Source organism: Pristiophorus japonicus, unplaced genomic scaffold (genome assembly GCF_044704955.1).
Source record: "Pristiophorus japonicus isolate sPriJap1 unplaced genomic scaffold, sPriJap1.hap1 HAP1_SCAFFOLD_679, whole genome shotgun sequence".
NCBI classification, from domain to species: Eukaryota; Metazoa; Chordata; class Chondrichthyes; family Pristiophoridae; genus Pristiophorus; species Pristiophorus japonicus.
Window position 1 is genome coordinate 16,494 of NW_027254592.1, and position 17,322 is coordinate 33,815.

Consider the following 17,322-nt stretch of genomic DNA (forward strand, 5'->3'; position numbering starts at 1 on the left):
CTCAGCACTGCCCTAGAGTGTCAGCCTGGCTTATGTGCTCAAGTCCCTGGAGTGGGATCAGAGGAGTGTACTTAGTCGGCTCAGAGACCCAACTCTGACTTCCTGTTTTAATTTCAGATTTCCAGCATCTGCACTATTTTGCTTTTGTTTTGCGTCTTAACGGACATGGTTTCCGTCTGGACCACCTCCCCTCTCCGCCAGTTTTTTTTTTTTTGCAGCCTCTAATCATGCTCGAGAATATTGTACATGTCCTTTAGTCCTGTTGCCCCACCCTTGCCCTCTGTTCCCTCCGCCCACCCCAACCATCTCCCCAGTTTGGAAAATGCACTGTTGTAAAGTCCACTCTGTCTTCTCTTCAGCTTCTGCACAGGCCTCTGACCTCTGCCCAAAGTGACTGACTGACTGAAATCAGAAATGGAAAGCGCTCCTCGCTCCCCAGTGGCCAACCTTTCAGCCCCACTCCACCATTGCTGCCGCTCCTTCAAACTCGACCTTTTCGTTGTTAATGGGTTTCTCCACCACCTGTCTCCTCGTGGGCACAGTCAGGACTGCGGGCTGTGGTACAATTAACTTAACTTCCCAGTGCCACGAGACCCGGGAAGGGGGGCAGCATACTGGCCTGTTCCAACACCTTTATTACCACTGGGGTTTATAAGTTGTGGCCAAATTATTACAGTCCCCAGCACTTCTAGTGGGGCATTGGTGTTAGCGTGATTTGCCTGCTGTTAGAAGTGGTCGGTAATTGGTGAGAGAGCAAGTGTTCCAAGTCTTTGTTATAGAGCTAATCAATTCAGTACGAAAACTTGTATCCACGCATAATATTGACTATTGAAATTCTTTTAATTAAACACCCTGCTTTAACAAGAAAAGATCAAAAAGAATTTATGCAGCAAGTTGTGATCTGGAATACACTGCCTGAAAAGATGGTGGAAGCAGATTCAGTAGTAACTTTCCAAAGTAAATTGGATAAATACTTGAAGGGGGAAACTTTGCAGGGCTATGGGGAGTGGGACTAATCGCATAACTCTTTCAAAGAGCTGGCACAGGCACAATAGGCCGAATGGCCTCATTCTGTGCTGTATCATTCTATGATTCTATCAGCCTCCCCTCACAGCCTGAACCTAATTGTAACCGCGCTTCTAAATGGCAAATAACATAAGACTTAGGAACAGGAGTAGGCCATTCGGCCCCTTGAACCTGCTCCGCCATGCAATGAGATCATGGCTGATCTTCTACCTCAACTCCACTTTCCTGCACTGTCCCCATATCCCTTGATTCCCTTAATATCCAAAAATCTATCGATCTCTGTCTTGAATATACTCAAAGACTGAGCCTCCACAGCCCTCTGGGGTAGAGAATTCCAAAGATTCATCACCCTCTGAGTGAAGAGGCTTCTCCCCATCTCAGTCCTAAATGGTCGACCCCTTATTCTGAGACTGTGACCCCTGGTTCTAGACTCCCCAGTCAGGGGAAAAATCCTCCCTGCATCTACCCTGTCTAGCCCTGTAAGAATGTTGTATGTTTCAATGAGATCGCACCTCATCCTTGGCTGAGTCGACTCAATCTCACCTCAGGACAATCCCCCCATCCCAGGAATCAGTCTGGTGAACCTTCGTTGCACTCCCTCAATGGCAAGTATATCCTTCCTTAGGTAAGGAGATCAAAACTGTACACAGTACTCCAGGTGCGGTCTCACCAGGGCCCTGTATAATTGCATTTGTATTATTTGTTGTAATTTCCCATGTTGCAACAATTCTGGCCGTGTGACATGTACACTGTGAAGGAGAACGTGCTAAAAAGGCAGATTATTAATATTTCAGGACGAAGCTTCCAACTCCCATGTCTTGTCTCTGGCCATGTACTCCAATAACCATTAGTTGGATTCGTGCTGCCCAAAATAGCCGGAGCGCTTTACGTGTCATAAGCCACAGCTTTCTTGTGGAATTCAGTGGCAATGATACACGGTTCTCGCCATTTCCTCGAGATGGGCGGGGACAGTATGGGAATGATAACCGTTGCAATCCTTTGTCTAAAGCGACCCGTTTTTTTTGTGTGCTCATTCTCTGTGTTGCAGGCGTATGTTGTTTTTGTCACCACACTCGGGGGGCAGTGGCTGGAGCGTAACTTTGCCACCTTCCTCACCCACGTGCTGGAGCTCGTCTCCCACCCCCGGGCCACCCAAAGCCACGTGGAAGCGGTGTACTCGCGGCGCTGCGTCTCCTTCATCCTTCGGGCGACCGTGGGCTGCCTCCTCGGAGAGAAGGCTCAGATTGCAGCCGCAAAGGAGATCTGCCAGGCTATAGCCAAACAGATGAAGACAGTGGGTAAGAGGAAAGCTTTGATGGTTACATATTGGATTTAGCGATACATCCCTGTCTTATGAAATGTAAAATTTGCCTCAATCATAGAATCACACAGCACAGAAAGAGTCATTTGGCCTATCGTGCCTGTGCCGGCTCTTTGAAAAAGCTATTGATTTAGAACCGCTCCCCCCTGTAGCTCGAGATATATCACCAACGATGTCTCCGCAAGATCCTGCAAATCTCCTGGGAGGACAGGCGCACCAACGTTAGCGTCCTCGACCAGGCCCAACATCCCCAGCATTGAAGCACTGAACACACATGATCAGCTCCGCTGGGTGGGCCACATTGTCCGCATGCCAGACACGAGACTCCCAAAGCAAGCACTCTACTCGGAACTCCTTCATGGCAATCGAGCCAAAGGTGGGCAGAGGAAACGTTACAAGGACACCCTCAAAGCCTCCCTGGTAAAGTGCAACATCCCCACTGACACCTGGGAGTCCCTGGCCAAAGACCGCCCTAAGTGGAGGAAGTGCATCCGGGAGGGCGCTGAGCACCTCGAGTCTCATCACCGAGAGCATGCAGAAATCAAGCGGAGCGTGCGGCAAACCAGTCCCACCCTCCCTTACCCTCAATAACTATCTGTCCCACCTGTGACCGGGACTGTGGTTCTCGTTCAGTCACCTAAGAACTCACTTTAAGAGTGGAAGCAAGTCTCCCTAGATTCTGAGGGACTGCCTATGACTCTTTCCGCTAAATTATTCCTTTTAATACTCACTCTGCTACCTCCACAGTCCCGCCCGAGACAGGATGGGTGAGGGACCCGAGAAGATTTATTTTGGCATCTCAGTGATCTTAAATGGTTTGCTGGTCTTTAATGGACCCTGTGAGTCCTGTGGTTCAGATCTCAGCCAGACTCCAGCAGCAGCCTATTTGCCATCAGCTGTGCTGCTTATTTTCCCATCCCTGGCAATTTGCAACAAGGTTAGTGTAGTAATGTCCAGCTGGATAACTAGAGCTGTTCTGGCATCGTTTTCTTTCGCAGTAAGTGAATTTTCTTCAATACTATAATTGATCTTCTATCCCAATGCTCGTCAAAAACGTTACAAAAAATTGTGTATCTCTTTTGTAGCTGTTTCTCTGTCCCATACTCTTAACACTTTCTGTCTGTCTTTGTCATTTTGTTCGTTTATTACTCCTTGGGTCTCACTTTTTCTCCTTTCTGGGGCCTCTCGCACACTTGTCAGCTCTTGTCTCCAGCTGTTTCCCTCACACTCTCTCCATCTCCAGCTGTTTCCCTCACTCTCTCTCCATCTCCAGCTGTTTCCCTCACTCTCTCTCCATCTCCAGCTGTTTCCCTCACTCTCTCTCCATCTCCAGCTGTTTCCCTCACTCTCTCTCCATCTCCAGCTGTTTCCCTCACTCTCTCTCCATCTCCAGCTGTTTCCCTCACTCTCTCTCCATCTCCAGCTGTTTCCCTCACTCTCTCTCCATCTCCAGCTGTTTCCCTCACTCTCGCTCCGTCTCCAGCTGTTTCCCTCACTCTCTCTCCATCTCCAGCTGTTTCCCTCACTCTCTCTCCATCTCCAGCTGTTTCCCTCACTCTCTCTCCATCTCCAGCTGTTTCCCTCACTCTCTCTCCATCTCCAGCTGTTTCCCTCACTCTCGCTCCGTCTCCAGCTGTTTTCCTCACACTCTCCGTCTCCAGCTGTTTCCCTCACTCTCGCTCCGTCTCCAGCTGTTTTCCTCACACTCTCTCCATCTCCAGCTGTTTCCCTCACTCTCGCTCCGTCTCCAGCTGTTTTCCTCACACTCTCTCCGTCTCCAGCTGTTTTCCTCACTCTCTCTCCGTCTCCAGCTGTTTTCCTCACACTCTCTCCGTCTCCAGCTGTTTCCCTCACTCTCTCTCTCCTCCAACTGTTTCCCTCACACTCTCTCCGTCTCCAGCTGTTTTCCTCACACTCTCCATCTCCAGCTGTTTCCCTCACTCACTCTCTGTCCCCAGATGTTTCCCTCACTCTCTCTCCCTGTGCCTTCTGTATGCTTATCTCTCACTCTGACTGTGTCTATTTCCTCAGCTGGCCCAGAGTGTTGAGTAGAGGGGTGTGGGTGGGCCTGGGGCTCTGTGCTAGCAGGGTTGCTGTATCTTGGTTGTTCAGCAATATTGTGTAACGGTTGGGGGGGCGGGAGAGAAGGCAATGGGGAGGGGGGTGGGATGGTTGCCCTTGACTTTTTTGAGAGTTGTTGAATATTTCTGTGCATATATCATCATCATAGGCGGTCCCTCGAAGCGAGGATGACTTGCTTCCACGCCAAAGAGGGATGGGTTCACAGGTGTTTCAATGAAGGACCTAATATTCCGGATCCCGAACTACATCCTGAAGGGTGGAAGATGCCTGTGCGTGGATTTTTTTAACATGGGGTGGCCGTTGCTCACCAGCCACCACACGGGCTTGACAGAGCAAGGTCTTGGTCCAATGGCAAGGGTTAACCAGGAAGACTGGAGACCAGCTCTGCTGCACGGACCTAGTGCGCTCACATATCGCACAGTGTGGGCTGGGCCCGTGCTGCCCCTGGGCCCGTGCTGCCCCTGGGCCCTCGCCTCTCCTGGGCCCCAATCTCACGCCTCCCCTGGGCCCCGATCACATCCCTCCACGATCTCTCGCCGCTCCTTCGCCTTGACCTCGCCGCTCCTACTGTACCTGCCCACGCTCCAGTCAGCGACCTGGACCTTGGTGATGTCCAATCAAGTTACCCTCTTCACAGCCGTCGCTCTCCTGCACCAGCTCGCGCTGCTCCCTGGAGTGGTATGCCCTTTGGCTGAGTCTCACTGTTTTCACAACCTCACTGAAAGTATCCCAAATCGTATAATGTTTTCAAATCCCTTCATTATGCTCTGTATTTATACTTGAATATACAGATCAGTGGTTTGAATTTGACAAGATTGTGCTCCCAATGTGGGCCCTCACTCACTGGCTGTGTGAATCGAGGCCCTCACTCACTGGCTGTGTGAATCGAGGCCCTCACTCACTGGCTGTGTGAATCGAGGCCCTCACTCACTGGCTGTGTGAATCGAGGCCCTCACTCACTGGCTGTGTGAATCGAGGCCCTCACTCACTGGCTGTGTGAATCGAGGCCCTCACTCACTGGCTGTGTGAATCGAGGCCTGGCCCTGCAGATTTCCAGCATCCACAGTGCTTTGCTTTCTGCCTGCTGAGCAGTTTGTTTCAGAGAAAAATTTCAGTGAGATTTTTAGTAGCCAAGCGACATACCTTGCCCACTAAGTCTGGCTTATGTGCATATAATGAGGTGGTTGGCAGATGTTATTGTAGCTGCAAAGCGAGTTGTTTATTCCCTGTATAATGATTAGACAGGTTTTTTTGGAGGGCCGGGCAGATGGGAGACTGTTGGGGAACAGTTTGATTATTTTGATTAGATAGTCGAAGGATAGTGAAAAAGTCAGTATCCAAGCTGGAATTGTGGATTCAGTGACCCAGGGAACCACCAGCCCTGGAAGTGAATTCGACAGACTCACCGTGCTAGCCAAGGGCATTAAGGGATATGGAGCCACGGTAGTAAATCATACATGATCTAATTGACTGGCAGAACAGGCTTGAGGGGCTGAATGGCCTCCTCCTGTTCCTATGTTCCTAACAAAACCTTTGCAGAAGTGATATTTATCTATAAGTGATATTTATTTATCAAAGTACTGCAGTATTGGGCTCCACACTACAGGTTAAGATATTGAGGCTATGGAGTGTAAGGGGTGGTTTTCAGGGGGTCAGCTTTCCCTTCTGACCTTATATGAGCAGTTCCGAATCGCTCCCACACCCTTCGTTCCAGACACTGGAATTATGAAGGGACTGTGACAGACTTGGGCAGACAATCGGTTTCAGGGTAGGAAGCAGGTATGGCTTTATTGTGTTTAAAAAGAAGTAAAAGGCACACCTTTAATAACACACACAGACCAATACACACTGAGGGGTACAACACATTGAATAAAATGTCAAATTACAGCCTGTGGGGAAAAGAATACAGCTTAAACTCTAAATGGGGTAAAGAGGAGAATGCAGATATATTTACACAAGTTATCCCAGCCTCCCCCCTCCCAATTCCCCTAACTAAGTTATAGCTCTGGGGGTTCAGGGGCTATGCTCACCAATCCCTTTCGACAGTTGCCGGTGAATCATGGTTTCGGGGTTCGCTGCACTTGGCCTTCTAGGCGAGCCGTACCCCGGACGGAGGAGAGGACTTCGGACTGCGTAGTCTTCAGTTGGGGTGCGTCCATTGATGTGCTAAGTTGCATTTTGGATGTATGGGGTAAGTACCCACTTTCTTTGGTGAGGAATAGTTTTAGTTAGTCCCTTTTGGTAATTTCTCCCCCGTTGGGTCATTCAGAAGTAGATTGTAGAGCGGTTGTCAATTTTGTTGGGCCTCGTGCTCGGTCAGTTCCTGATGAGTTCTGGTAGTTTCCTTCACTATTCCATTTCTTCACTGTAGAGGAAGCAGGCTGCTTGTGTCTGTGTCTGTGTTCCAGTCTGTGTCTGTGTTCCAGTCTGTGTCTGTGTTCCAGTCTGTGTCCAGGAGGCGGGAGCTCGGAGCAGCGCGAGTCCGGGGTCGGCGAGAGGCCTATAAAGGCCAGCGGGAGTCGAGCAGTCAGTCGAGGAGGCGGGAGCTCGGAGCAGCGCGAGTCCGGGGTCGGCGAGAGGCCTATAAAGGCCAGCGGGAGTCGAGCAGTCAGTCGAGGAGGCGGGAGCTCGGAGCAGCGCGAGTCCAGGGTCGGCGAGAGGCCTATAAAGGCCAGCGGGAGTCGAGCAGTCAGTCGAGGAGGCGGGAGCTCGGAGCAGCGCGAGTCCGGGGTCGGCGAGAGGCCTATAAAGGCCAGCGGGAGTCGAGCAGTCAGTCGAGGAGGCGGGAGCTCGGAGCAGCGCGAGTCCGGGGTCGGCGAGAGGCCTATAAAGGCCAGCGGGAGTCGAGCAGTTCGAGCAGTCAGTCGAGGAGGCGGGAGCTCGGAGCAGCGCGAGTCCAGGGTCGGCGAGAGGCGTACCGGTGCAGCTACAGGGAGAAGGCAAAAAAACAAAGGTGACGTCACAGCCTAGGGGGTAAGTGATTGGCTGGTGATTGGTGAGTAGTTTTTCTTTTTCTTCTTATATTGGTCAGTAACTTTTAACATTGTTATTACCAGTTTAAGTGTATCTAAGGGTTAAGTCATGGCAGGAGAGCTCGGTCGGGTGTTATGCTCCTCCTGTACCATGTGGGAACTCAGGGACGCTTCCGGTGTCCCTGACGACTACGTGTGTGAGAAGTGTATCCGCCTCCAGCTCCTGACGGTCCGCGTTGCGGAATTGGAGCTGAGGGTGGATTCACTCTGGAGCATCCACGATGCTGAGAATGACGTGAGTATCACGTGTAGTGAGTTGGTCTTACCGCAGGGAAAGGGTCCACAGCCAGATAGGGAATGGAAGACCAACAGGAAGAGTAGAGCAAGGAAGGTAGTGCAGGGGTCCCCTGCGGTCATCCCCCTGCAAAACAGATACACCGCTTTGGGTACTGTTGAGGGGAATGACTCATCAGGGGAGGGCAGCAGCAGCCAAGTTCATGGCACCGTGGCTGGCTCTGCTGCACAGGAGGGCAAGAAAAAGAGTGGGAGAGCGATAGTGATAGGGGATTCAATTGTGAGGGGAATAGATAGGCGTTTCTGCGGCCGCAACCGAGACTCCAGGATGGTATGTTGCCTCCCTGGTGCAAGGGTCAAGGATGTCTCGGAGCGGGTGCAGGACATTCTGAAATGGGAGGGAGAACAGCCAGTTGTCGTGGTGCACATTGGTACCAACGACATAGGCAAAAAAAGGGATGAGGTCCTACGAAACGAATTTAAGGAGCTAGGAGCTAAATTAAAAAGTAGGACCTCAAAAGTAGTAATCTCGGGATTGCTACCAGTGCCACGTGATAGTCAGAGTAGGAATCGCAGGATAGCGCAGATGAATACGTGGCTTGAGCAGTGGTGCAGCAGGGAGGGATTCAAATTCCTGGGGCATTGGGACCGGTTCTGGGGGAGGTGGGACCAGTACAAACCGGACGGTCTGCACCTGGGCAGGACTGGAACCAATGTCCTAGGGGGAGTGTTTGCTAGTGCTGTTGGGGAGGATTTAAACTAATATGGCAGGGGGATGGGAACCAATGCAGGGAGACAGAGGGAAACAAAAAGGAGCCAAAAGCAAAAGACAGAAAGGAGATGAGGAAAAGTGTAGGGCAGAGAAACCCAAGGCAAAGAACAAAAAGGGCCACTGTACAGCAAAATTCTAAAAGGACAAAGGGTGTTAATAAAACAAGCCTGAAGGCTTTGTGTCTTAATGCAAGGAGTATCCGCAATAAGGTGGATGAATTAATTGTGCAAATAGATGTTAACAAATATGATGTGATTGGGATTACGGAGACGTGGCTCCAGGATGATCAGGGCTGGGAACTCAACATTCAGGGGTATTCAACATTCAGGAAGGATAGAATAAAAGGAAAAGGAGGTGGGGTAGCATTGCTGGTTAAAGAGGAGATTAATGCAATAGTTAGGAAAGACATTAGCTTGGATGATGTGGAATCTATATGGGTAGAGCTGCAGAACACCAAAGGGCAAAAAACGTTAGTAGGAGTTGTGTACAGACCTCCAAACAGTAGTAGGGATGTTGGGGAGGGCATCAAACAGGAAATTAGGGGTGCATGCAATAAAGGTGTAGCAGTTATAATGGGTGACTTTAATATGCACATAGATTGGGCTAGCCAAACTGGAAGCAATACGGTGGAGGAGGATTTCCTGGAGTGCATAAGGGATGGTTTTCTAGACCAATATGTTGAGGAACCAACTAGGGGGGAGGCCATCTTAGACTGGGTGTTGTGTAATGAGAGAGGATTAATTAGCAATCTCATTGTGCGAGGCCCCTTGGGGAAGAGTGACCATAATATGGTGGAATTCTGCATTAGGATGGAGAATGAAACAGTAATTTCAGAGACCATGGTCCAGAACTTAAAGAAGGGTAACTTTGAAGGTATGAGGCGTGAATTGGCTAGGATAGATTGGCGAATGATACTTAGGGGGTTGACTGTGGATGGGCAATGGCAGACATTTAGAGACCGCATGGATGAAGTACAACAATTGTACATTCCTGTCTGGCGTAAAAATAAAAAGGGGAAGGTGGCTCAACCGTGGCTATCTAGGGAAATCAGGGATAGTATTAAAGCCAAGGAAGTGGCATACAAATTGGCCAGAAATAGCAGCGAACCTGGGGACTGGGAGAAATTTAGAACTCAGCAGAGGAGGACAAAGGGTTTGATTAGGACAGGGAAAATGGAGTACGAGAAGAAGCTTGCAGGGAACATTAAGGCGGATTGCAAAAGTTTCTATAGGTATGTAAAGAGAAAAAGGTTGGTGAAGACAAACGTAGGTCCCCTGCAGTCAGAATCAGGGGAAGTCATAACGGGGAACAAAGAAATGGCGGATCAATTGAACAAGTACTTTGGTTCGGTATTCACTAAGGAGGATACAAACAACCTTCCGGATATAAAAGGGGTCAGAGGGTCTAGTAAGGAAGAGGAACTGAGGGAAATCTTTATTAGTCGGGAAATTGTGTTGGGGAAATTGATGGGATTGAAGGCCGATAAATCCCCAGGGCCTGATGGCCTGCATCCTAGAGTACTTAAGGAGGTGGCCTTGGAAATAGCGGATGCATTGACAGTCATTTTCCAACATTCCATTGACTCTGGATCAGTTCCTATGGAGTGGAGGGTAGCCAATGTAACCCCACTTTTTAAAAAAGGAGGGAGAGAGAAAACAGGGAATTATAGACCGGTCAGCCTGACCTCAGTAGTGGGTAAAATGATGGAATCAATTATTAAGGATGTCATAGCAGTGCATCTGGAAAATGGTGACATGATAGGTCGAAGTCAGCATGGATTTGTGAAAGGGAAATCATGCTTGACAAATCTTCTGGAATTTTTTGAGGATGTTTCCAGTAAAGTGGACAAAGGAGAACCAGTTGATGTGGTATATTTGGACTTTCAGAAGGCTTTCGACAAGGTCCCACACAAGAGATTAATGTGCAAAGTTAAAGCACATGGGATTGGGGGTAGTGTGCTGACGTGGATTGAGAACTGGTTGTCAGACAGGAAGCAAAGAGTAGGAGTAAACGGGTACTTTTCAGAATGGCAGGCAGTGACTAGTGGAGTGCCGCAAGGTTCTGTGCTGGGGCCCCAGCTGTTTACATTGTACATTAATGATTTAGACGAGGGGATTAAATGCAGTATCTCCAAATTTGCGGATGATACTAAGTTGGGTGGCAGTGTGAGCTGCGAGGAGGATGCTATTAGGCTGCAGAGTGACTTGGATAGGTTAGGTGAGTGGGCAAATGCATGGCAGATGAAGTATAATGTGGATAAATGTGAGGTTATCCACTTTGGTGGTAAAAACAGAGAGACAGACTATTATCTGAATGGTGACAGATTAGGAAAAGGGAAGGTGCAACGAGACCTGGGTGTCATGGTACATCAGTCATTGAAGGTTGGCATGCAGGTACAGCAGGCGGTTAAGAAAGCAAATGGCATGTTGGCCTTCATAGCGAGGGGATTTGAATACAGGGGCAGGGAGGTGTTGCTACAGTTGTACAGGGCCTTGGTGAGGCCACACCTGGAGTATTGTGTACAGTTTTGGTCTCCTAACTTGAGGAAGGACATTCTTGCTATTGAGGGAGTGCAGCGAAGGTTCACCAGACTGATTCCCGGGATGGCGGGACTGACCTATCAAGAAAGATTGGATCAATTGGGCTTGTATTCACTGGAGTTCAGAAGAATGAGAGGGGACCTCATAGAAACGTTTAAAATTCTGACGGGTTTAGACAGGTTAGATGCAGAAAGAATGTTCCCAATGTTGGGGAGGTCCAGAACCAGGGGTCACAGTCTGAGGATAAGGGGTAAGCCATTTAGGACCGAGATGAGGAGAAACTTCTTCACCCAGAGAGTGGTGAACCTGTGGAATTCTCTACCACAGAAAGTAGTTGAGGCCAATTCACTAAATATATTCAAAAGGGAGTTAGATGAAGTCCTTACTACTCGGGGGATCAAGGGTTATGGCGAGAAAGCAGGAAGGGGGTACTGAAGTTTCATGTTCAGCCATGAACTCATTGAATGGCGGTGCAGGCTAGAAGGGCTGAATGGCCTGCTCCTGCACCTATTTTCTATGTTTCTATGTTTCTATGTGTTCCAGTCTGTGTCTGTGTTCCAGTCTGTGTCTGTGTTCCAGTCTGTGTCTGTGTTCCAGTCTGTGTCTGTGTTCCAGTCTGTGTCTGTGTTCCAGTCTGTGTCTGTGTTCCAGTCTGTGTCTGTGTTCCAGTCTGTGTCTGTGTTCCAGTCTGTGTCTGTGTTCCAGTCTGTGTCTGTGTTCCAGTCTGTGTCTGTGTTCCAGTCTGTGTCTGTGTTCCAGTCTGTGTCCTTGTACGAGCCTGTGTCCTTGTACGAGCCTGTGTCTGTGTTCCAGTCTGTGTCTGTGTTCCAGTCTGTGTCCTTGTTCGAGCCTGTGCGAGTTCCAGTCTGTGTTCTGTTCGAGTCTGCGAGTTCCAGTCTGTGTTCTGTTCGAGTCTGCGAGTTCCAGTCTGTGTTCTGTTCGAGTCTGCGTCTGTGTTCCAGTCTGTGTTCTGTTCCAGTCTGTGTTCTGTTCCAGTCTGTGTTCTGTTCCAGTCTGTGTTCTGTTCCAGTCTGTGTTCTGTTCCAGTCTGTGTTCTGTTCCAGTCTGTGTTCTGTTCCAGTCTGTGTTCTGTTCCAGTCTGTGTTCTGTTCCAGTCTGTGTTCTGTTCCAGTCTGTGTTCTGTTCCAGTCTGTGTTCTGTTCCAGTCTGTGTTCTGTTCCAGTCTGTGTTCTGTTCCAGTCTGTGTTCTGTTCCAGTCTGTGTTCTGTTCCAGTCTGTGTTCTGTTCCAGTCTGTGTTCTGTTCCAGTCTGTGTTCTGTTCCAGTCTGTGTTCTGTTCCAGTCTGTGTTCTGTTCCAGTCTGTGTTCTGTTCCAGTCTGTGTTCTGTTCCAGTCTGTGTTCTGTTCCAGTCTGTGTTCTGTTCCAGTCTGTGTTCTGTTCCAGTCTGTGTTCTGTTCCAGTCTGTGTTCTGTTCCAGTCTGTGTTCTGTTCCAGTCTGTGTTCTGTTCCAGTCTGTGTTCTGTTCCAGTCTGTGTTCTGTTCCAGTCTGTGTTCTGTTCCAGTCTGTGTTCTGTTCCAGTCTGTGTTCTGTTCGAGTCTGCGTCTGTGTTCCAGTCTGTGTTCTGTTCGAGTCTGCGTCTATGTTCCAGTCTGTGTTCTGTTCGAGTCTGTGCGAGTTCCAGTCTGTGTTCTGTTCGAGTCTGTGTTCTGTTCGAGTCTGTGTTCTGTTCGAGTCTGTGCGAGTTCCAGTCTGTGTTCTGTTCGAGTCTGCGTCTGTGTTCCAGTCTGTGTTCTGTTCGAGTCTGTGTCCTGTTCGAGTCTGTGTCTGTGTTCCAGTCTGTGTTCTGTTCGAGTCTGTGCGAGTTCCAGTCTGTGTTCTGTTCGAGTCTGCGTCTATGTTCCAGTCTGTGTTCTGTTCGAGTCTGTGCGAGTTCCAGTCTGTGTTCTGTTCGAGTCTGTGTTCTGTTCGAGTCTGTGTTCTGTTCGAGTCTGTGTTCTGTTCGAGTCTGTGTTCTGTTCGAGTCTGTGTTCTGTTCGAGTCTGTGTTCTGTTCGAGTCTGTGTTCTGTTCGAGTCTGTGTTCTGTTCGAGTCTGTGTTCTGTTCGAGTCTGTGTTCTGTTCGAGTCTGTGTTCTGTTCGAGTCTGTGTTCTGTTCGAGTCTGTGCGAGTTCCAGTCTGTGTTCTGTTCGAGTCTGTGTTCTGTTCGAGTCTGCGTCTGTGTTCCAGTCTGTGTTCTGTTCGAGTCTGTGTCTGTGTTCCAGTCTGTGTTCTGTTCGAGTCTGTGCGAGTTCCAGTCTGTGTTCTGTTCGAGTCTCTGCAAGTTCCAGTCTGTGTTCTGTTCGAGTCTGTGCGAGTTCCAGTCTGTGTTCTGTTCGAGTCTCTGCAAGTTCCAGTCTGTGTTCTGTTCGAGTCTGTGCGAGTTCCAGTCTGTGTTCTGTTCGAGTCTGTGCAAGTTCCAGTCTGTGTTCTGTTCGAGTCTGTGCGAGTTCCAGTCTGTGTTCTGTTCGAGTCTGTGCAATTTCCAGTCTGTGTTCTGCTAGTTTTTGCTTGTAAAACTGGGGGATAGATATATCCCAAAAAAAGGCTCCGTTATCTCCCATCAAATCTCTTGGGCTCTGTTTAAACTGTTCTGTCCATTGATTTTCAAATGTCTACTTTGTCAGCCGTAACTCGATTAGGGTGTGTGAATGTGCTATCACTGGTTTTGCATTGTTTTAGGATTGTCCAGTTTCTTGACCATGATTTCTATTGTGCTTGACTGGGTAATTCGATTACCTCTTAGGGGGTGAATAGCCTGGGATCCTTAATACACGAATTTGCTTCAGAGGTTGGCCCCACCTCCTGTATTTGATAACTCTTTTTCGCAGCCAAAATGTTGTAGAATCTTAAAATTGATCTGCTCCTTCCCATAGATGTTTAGGGGATCTCAAGCTTCTGTAATTTAGGTCCATTTTGAATTCCCTTTCCTCTGAGTCCAAACACTGGGGGGGGGGGGGTCTCCATGAATGCATCCCCTTTTATCCCCCGCAGGCTTCGTCTGCCCCTTTAAACTCATTTTAAAAGCCCAGAAAGGGATTCTTCTCCTCTGCAGGGGAAAGGTACCTGGAATCTTTGCGAGATATTGGTAAATTCTACAGGAGAGGGTACAGCGCAGACTCACTGGGATGTTGCCTGGTTGGAGGAAGTACAAATACCCTGTACGAAGAAAGATTTGAAAAATTGGGGCTTTTTTTGTTGAAACAACTTGGTTTACAGACACGATAGAAGTGTTTGGAATTCTGAAAGGTTGGGTAATGTTGATGGAAGCAGACTGTTTCTAGTGGCTGAGCGGTCTAGAACGTGGGGCCAGAGATAAAAGATTAGATGTAGAACAGCGGGCCGGAGAAACGTCTTCACACAGAGAGTTGCGAGGCTGTGGAATTCACTCCCAGGGTTAGTGGTTGAGGCAGAAACGATGTCAACATTTAGATCGGAGAGGTGGATGAAGGGAAATGGGTTGAAGGCATACGGGAACTGGGTGTAGAAATGTGATTTGAGCTGTATGCTCGTGTGGAGGGTAAATACTGACACGGACTGGCTGGGCCCAGTGGCCTGTTTCTGTGCTGTAACTGGAATCAAGGGGCTGTGGGACACTTCATTTCATTTCATTTCCGTGAATCAGCAAACTGCTCGGGTGAAAGTTTCTTTTTGTCCCCGCCAGGGTACGTTGGTGTATTGGTTATGTTACTGCATTAGTAATCCTAGAAGCATTTACTAATAATCCAGAGATCATGAGTTCAAATCCCACCACGGCAGTTTGGGAATTTGAATTCAGTTTTTTAAAAAGCGAAATCTGGAAATAAAAAGCCACTACCAGTAAAAGTGTCCATGAAACAGTTGGATTGTGGTTAAAAACCCAACTGGTTCACTGATGTCCTTTGGGGAAGGAAAGCTGCCATCCTTACCCGATCTGGGCTTACTCGTGACTCCAGTCCCACAGCACGTGGCTGACCCTGAACTCCCCTCTGAAGTGGCCTAGAAAGCCACGAGTGCAACTGCATCTGTCGATGTTTCTCATTTTCCATTACTGTTCTGTTATGGAAACAAAGCCACTGTACTAAAATCACACATCACAGTCCGTGCAGCAGAGCAGGTCTCCAGTCGTCCTGGTTAATCCTTGCCACTGGATAAAGGCCTAGCTCTGTCGAGCCCGTGTGGTGGCTGGTGTGCTAACGGTCACCCCACGTTAAAAAAATCCACGCAACAGGCATCTTCCACCCCGTCAATTGGAGTTCAGGACTGGAACATCGGGTCCTTCATTGAAACATCTGTGAACTCTCGTGGAAGCCAGTCATCCTCGTTCGAGGGACCGCCTGGGATGATGAAGACTAAAATATCCAATGCTCGTGATTTGCAACATGCCAACTTCGCGCAATGCTATTCAAAAAGAAAATTGTCTCTTTCTGATTTGTTTTTGAGAGCACCAACATTTGGGATGTGTGACCATGTTAATTATCCCACGTCTGTGTGTTCTTCCGGCAGAATCTGTGGTGAACGATGCAAACAATGACAAGTCGGGAGCCGCCGATGTGTCTGCCAGTCAGCACGTGATGGTGTGTGCCCTGCAGGAACTTGGCAGCCTGGTGCAGAGTCTGAGTGCTACAGCTTCTCCGCTTCTCCAGGAGCCCTCCATTGGTATGTGGCCAGGCAGATGCTGCAAGGTTACAGACAAGTGCATTGACGAAAACCGTAGCTTGCGTTTACCGGGCGCCTCTAACGTAGTAAAACATCCCGCGGCACTCAACAGAACGGCTTGCATTTCTGTTGGCGCTTTCCACAATGTCCCAACGCACTTCACAGCCATTGAAGTACTTTCGATACAGGAAATGCGGCAGCCAATTTGCGCACAGCAAGCTCCCACCAACAGCAATAATGACCAAATAATCTCTCTTCGTGATGTTGATTGAGGGAATAAATATTAGCCAGGACACCGGGGATCACTCCTCTGCTTTTCTTTGAAATAGTACCACGGGATCATTTGCGTCCACCTGAGAGGGCAGACGGGGCCTCGGTTTAACGCCTCATCCGAAAAACAGCACCTCCGACAGTGCAGCACCCCCTCAGCGCTGCACTGGGTGTGTCAGCTTAGATTTTGTGCTCAAGTCCCTGGAGTGGGACTCAAACCCAGAACCTTCAGACACAGTGACGAGAGTGCTACCCACTGAGCCCACGGCTGCTGCCTTCACCAGGAGCGTTATCAGACAAAAATTGACACCGAGCGGTTGAAAGGGACATTAGGGCAGGTGACCAAAAACTTAGTCAGAGGTAGGTTTAAAGGAGTGCCTTAAAGGACAAGGTTAAGAGAGGAAATTCCAAAGCTTGTGGTCTAGGTAGCTAAAGGCACGGCCACCAAAGGAGGAGGCGAGGGAAGTCAGTCACTCATTTTTTTTAAAACTCAGTGGAAATTAAGAGGAAGGCGTGGGCTTGGGTGGCTGTATACAGAGGGGGAGAGCTATTGAGGGGGCCCTTCCTGTTCCCAGTGTGTTGCAGTTTGAGTGGTTTGCAGATGGCACCAAACCGCTGGGCGAAGGGCGGGCAGACAGACTGGGGACTGAGGTGGTTGAGATCCCACAAATACTGGACAGGGTTCGTATCGGGGTTGGGGGGAGAAGGGTGATCAGCCGCAATGAAATTCAATGCACAAGTACAGGTTACTGCATATTTGAAGTAAAATTCTTCACAATTCCCTTCTGATTATTTTAAAGATGCATCTATTTGTACGAACTGAAATGCAGCCGTTTCTCTGATTGGCTCTCCAGACCTATTGCTAATTGGTCCCTTGGAGGGTAAGCCACACCCTGAAGTTTCTCTGGAATGTGTAACTGGAACCCAGCCTTCAGAGTGACTTTCCAATTTGTAATTCGATCCATTTTAACTTCAGAACCCAGAGGATAGATTTCCCCAAAAGCCACCAAGGTCCAGCTGAAGTCCCTTACCCCTGAACAAGTGCATCCCTCCCCCAATTGAAGACCCTTACCCAAGCGCAAGACTTTATACCCCACCCACCCCCCCCCCCTCCACCCTCTCAGATGGGGCATTGTGTGCGGATTGTTAACAGGTTTATTGGGTATGAAGTGAATACTGACAGTGTTGTGACTTCTGGATTTCATCCAACCCAACCAGGTCCCTTGTAACACATGCACCGAGCTTGCACGTATCAGGGGGTTGGAAGAATGTGATCCGTCGTCTGAGTTCCCTCTCCCCTTCCAATCCCCCCCACAACTTGTGTCTGTCTGTCCTCCCCCCCCCAAAAAGCCATCTCTCTCCCCCCTACCCCACCCCCAAGCGCGCTCGCTCGCTCGCTCGCTCTCTCTC

At 49.1% G+C, this 17,322-nt stretch overlaps 1 protein-coding gene across 2 annotated transcripts in view; it reads left to right on the top strand.

Annotated features, from left to right (window-relative positions):
- The window catches only part of heatr5b (HEAT repeat containing 5B), a 162,877-nt gene that overhangs the window by 13,179 nt on the left and 132,376 nt on the right, over positions 1 to 17,322 (top strand). For both annotated transcript variants that reach the window (XM_070874109.1, XM_070874110.1), the window contains exons 7-8: positions 2,075 to 2,324; positions 15,490 to 15,642. In XM_070874109.1, coding sequence (XP_070730210.1) covers positions 2,075 to 2,324; positions 15,490 to 15,642 — 403 coding nt within the window. The remainder of the gene's footprint in view (positions 1 to 2,074; positions 2,325 to 15,489; positions 15,643 to 17,322) is intronic.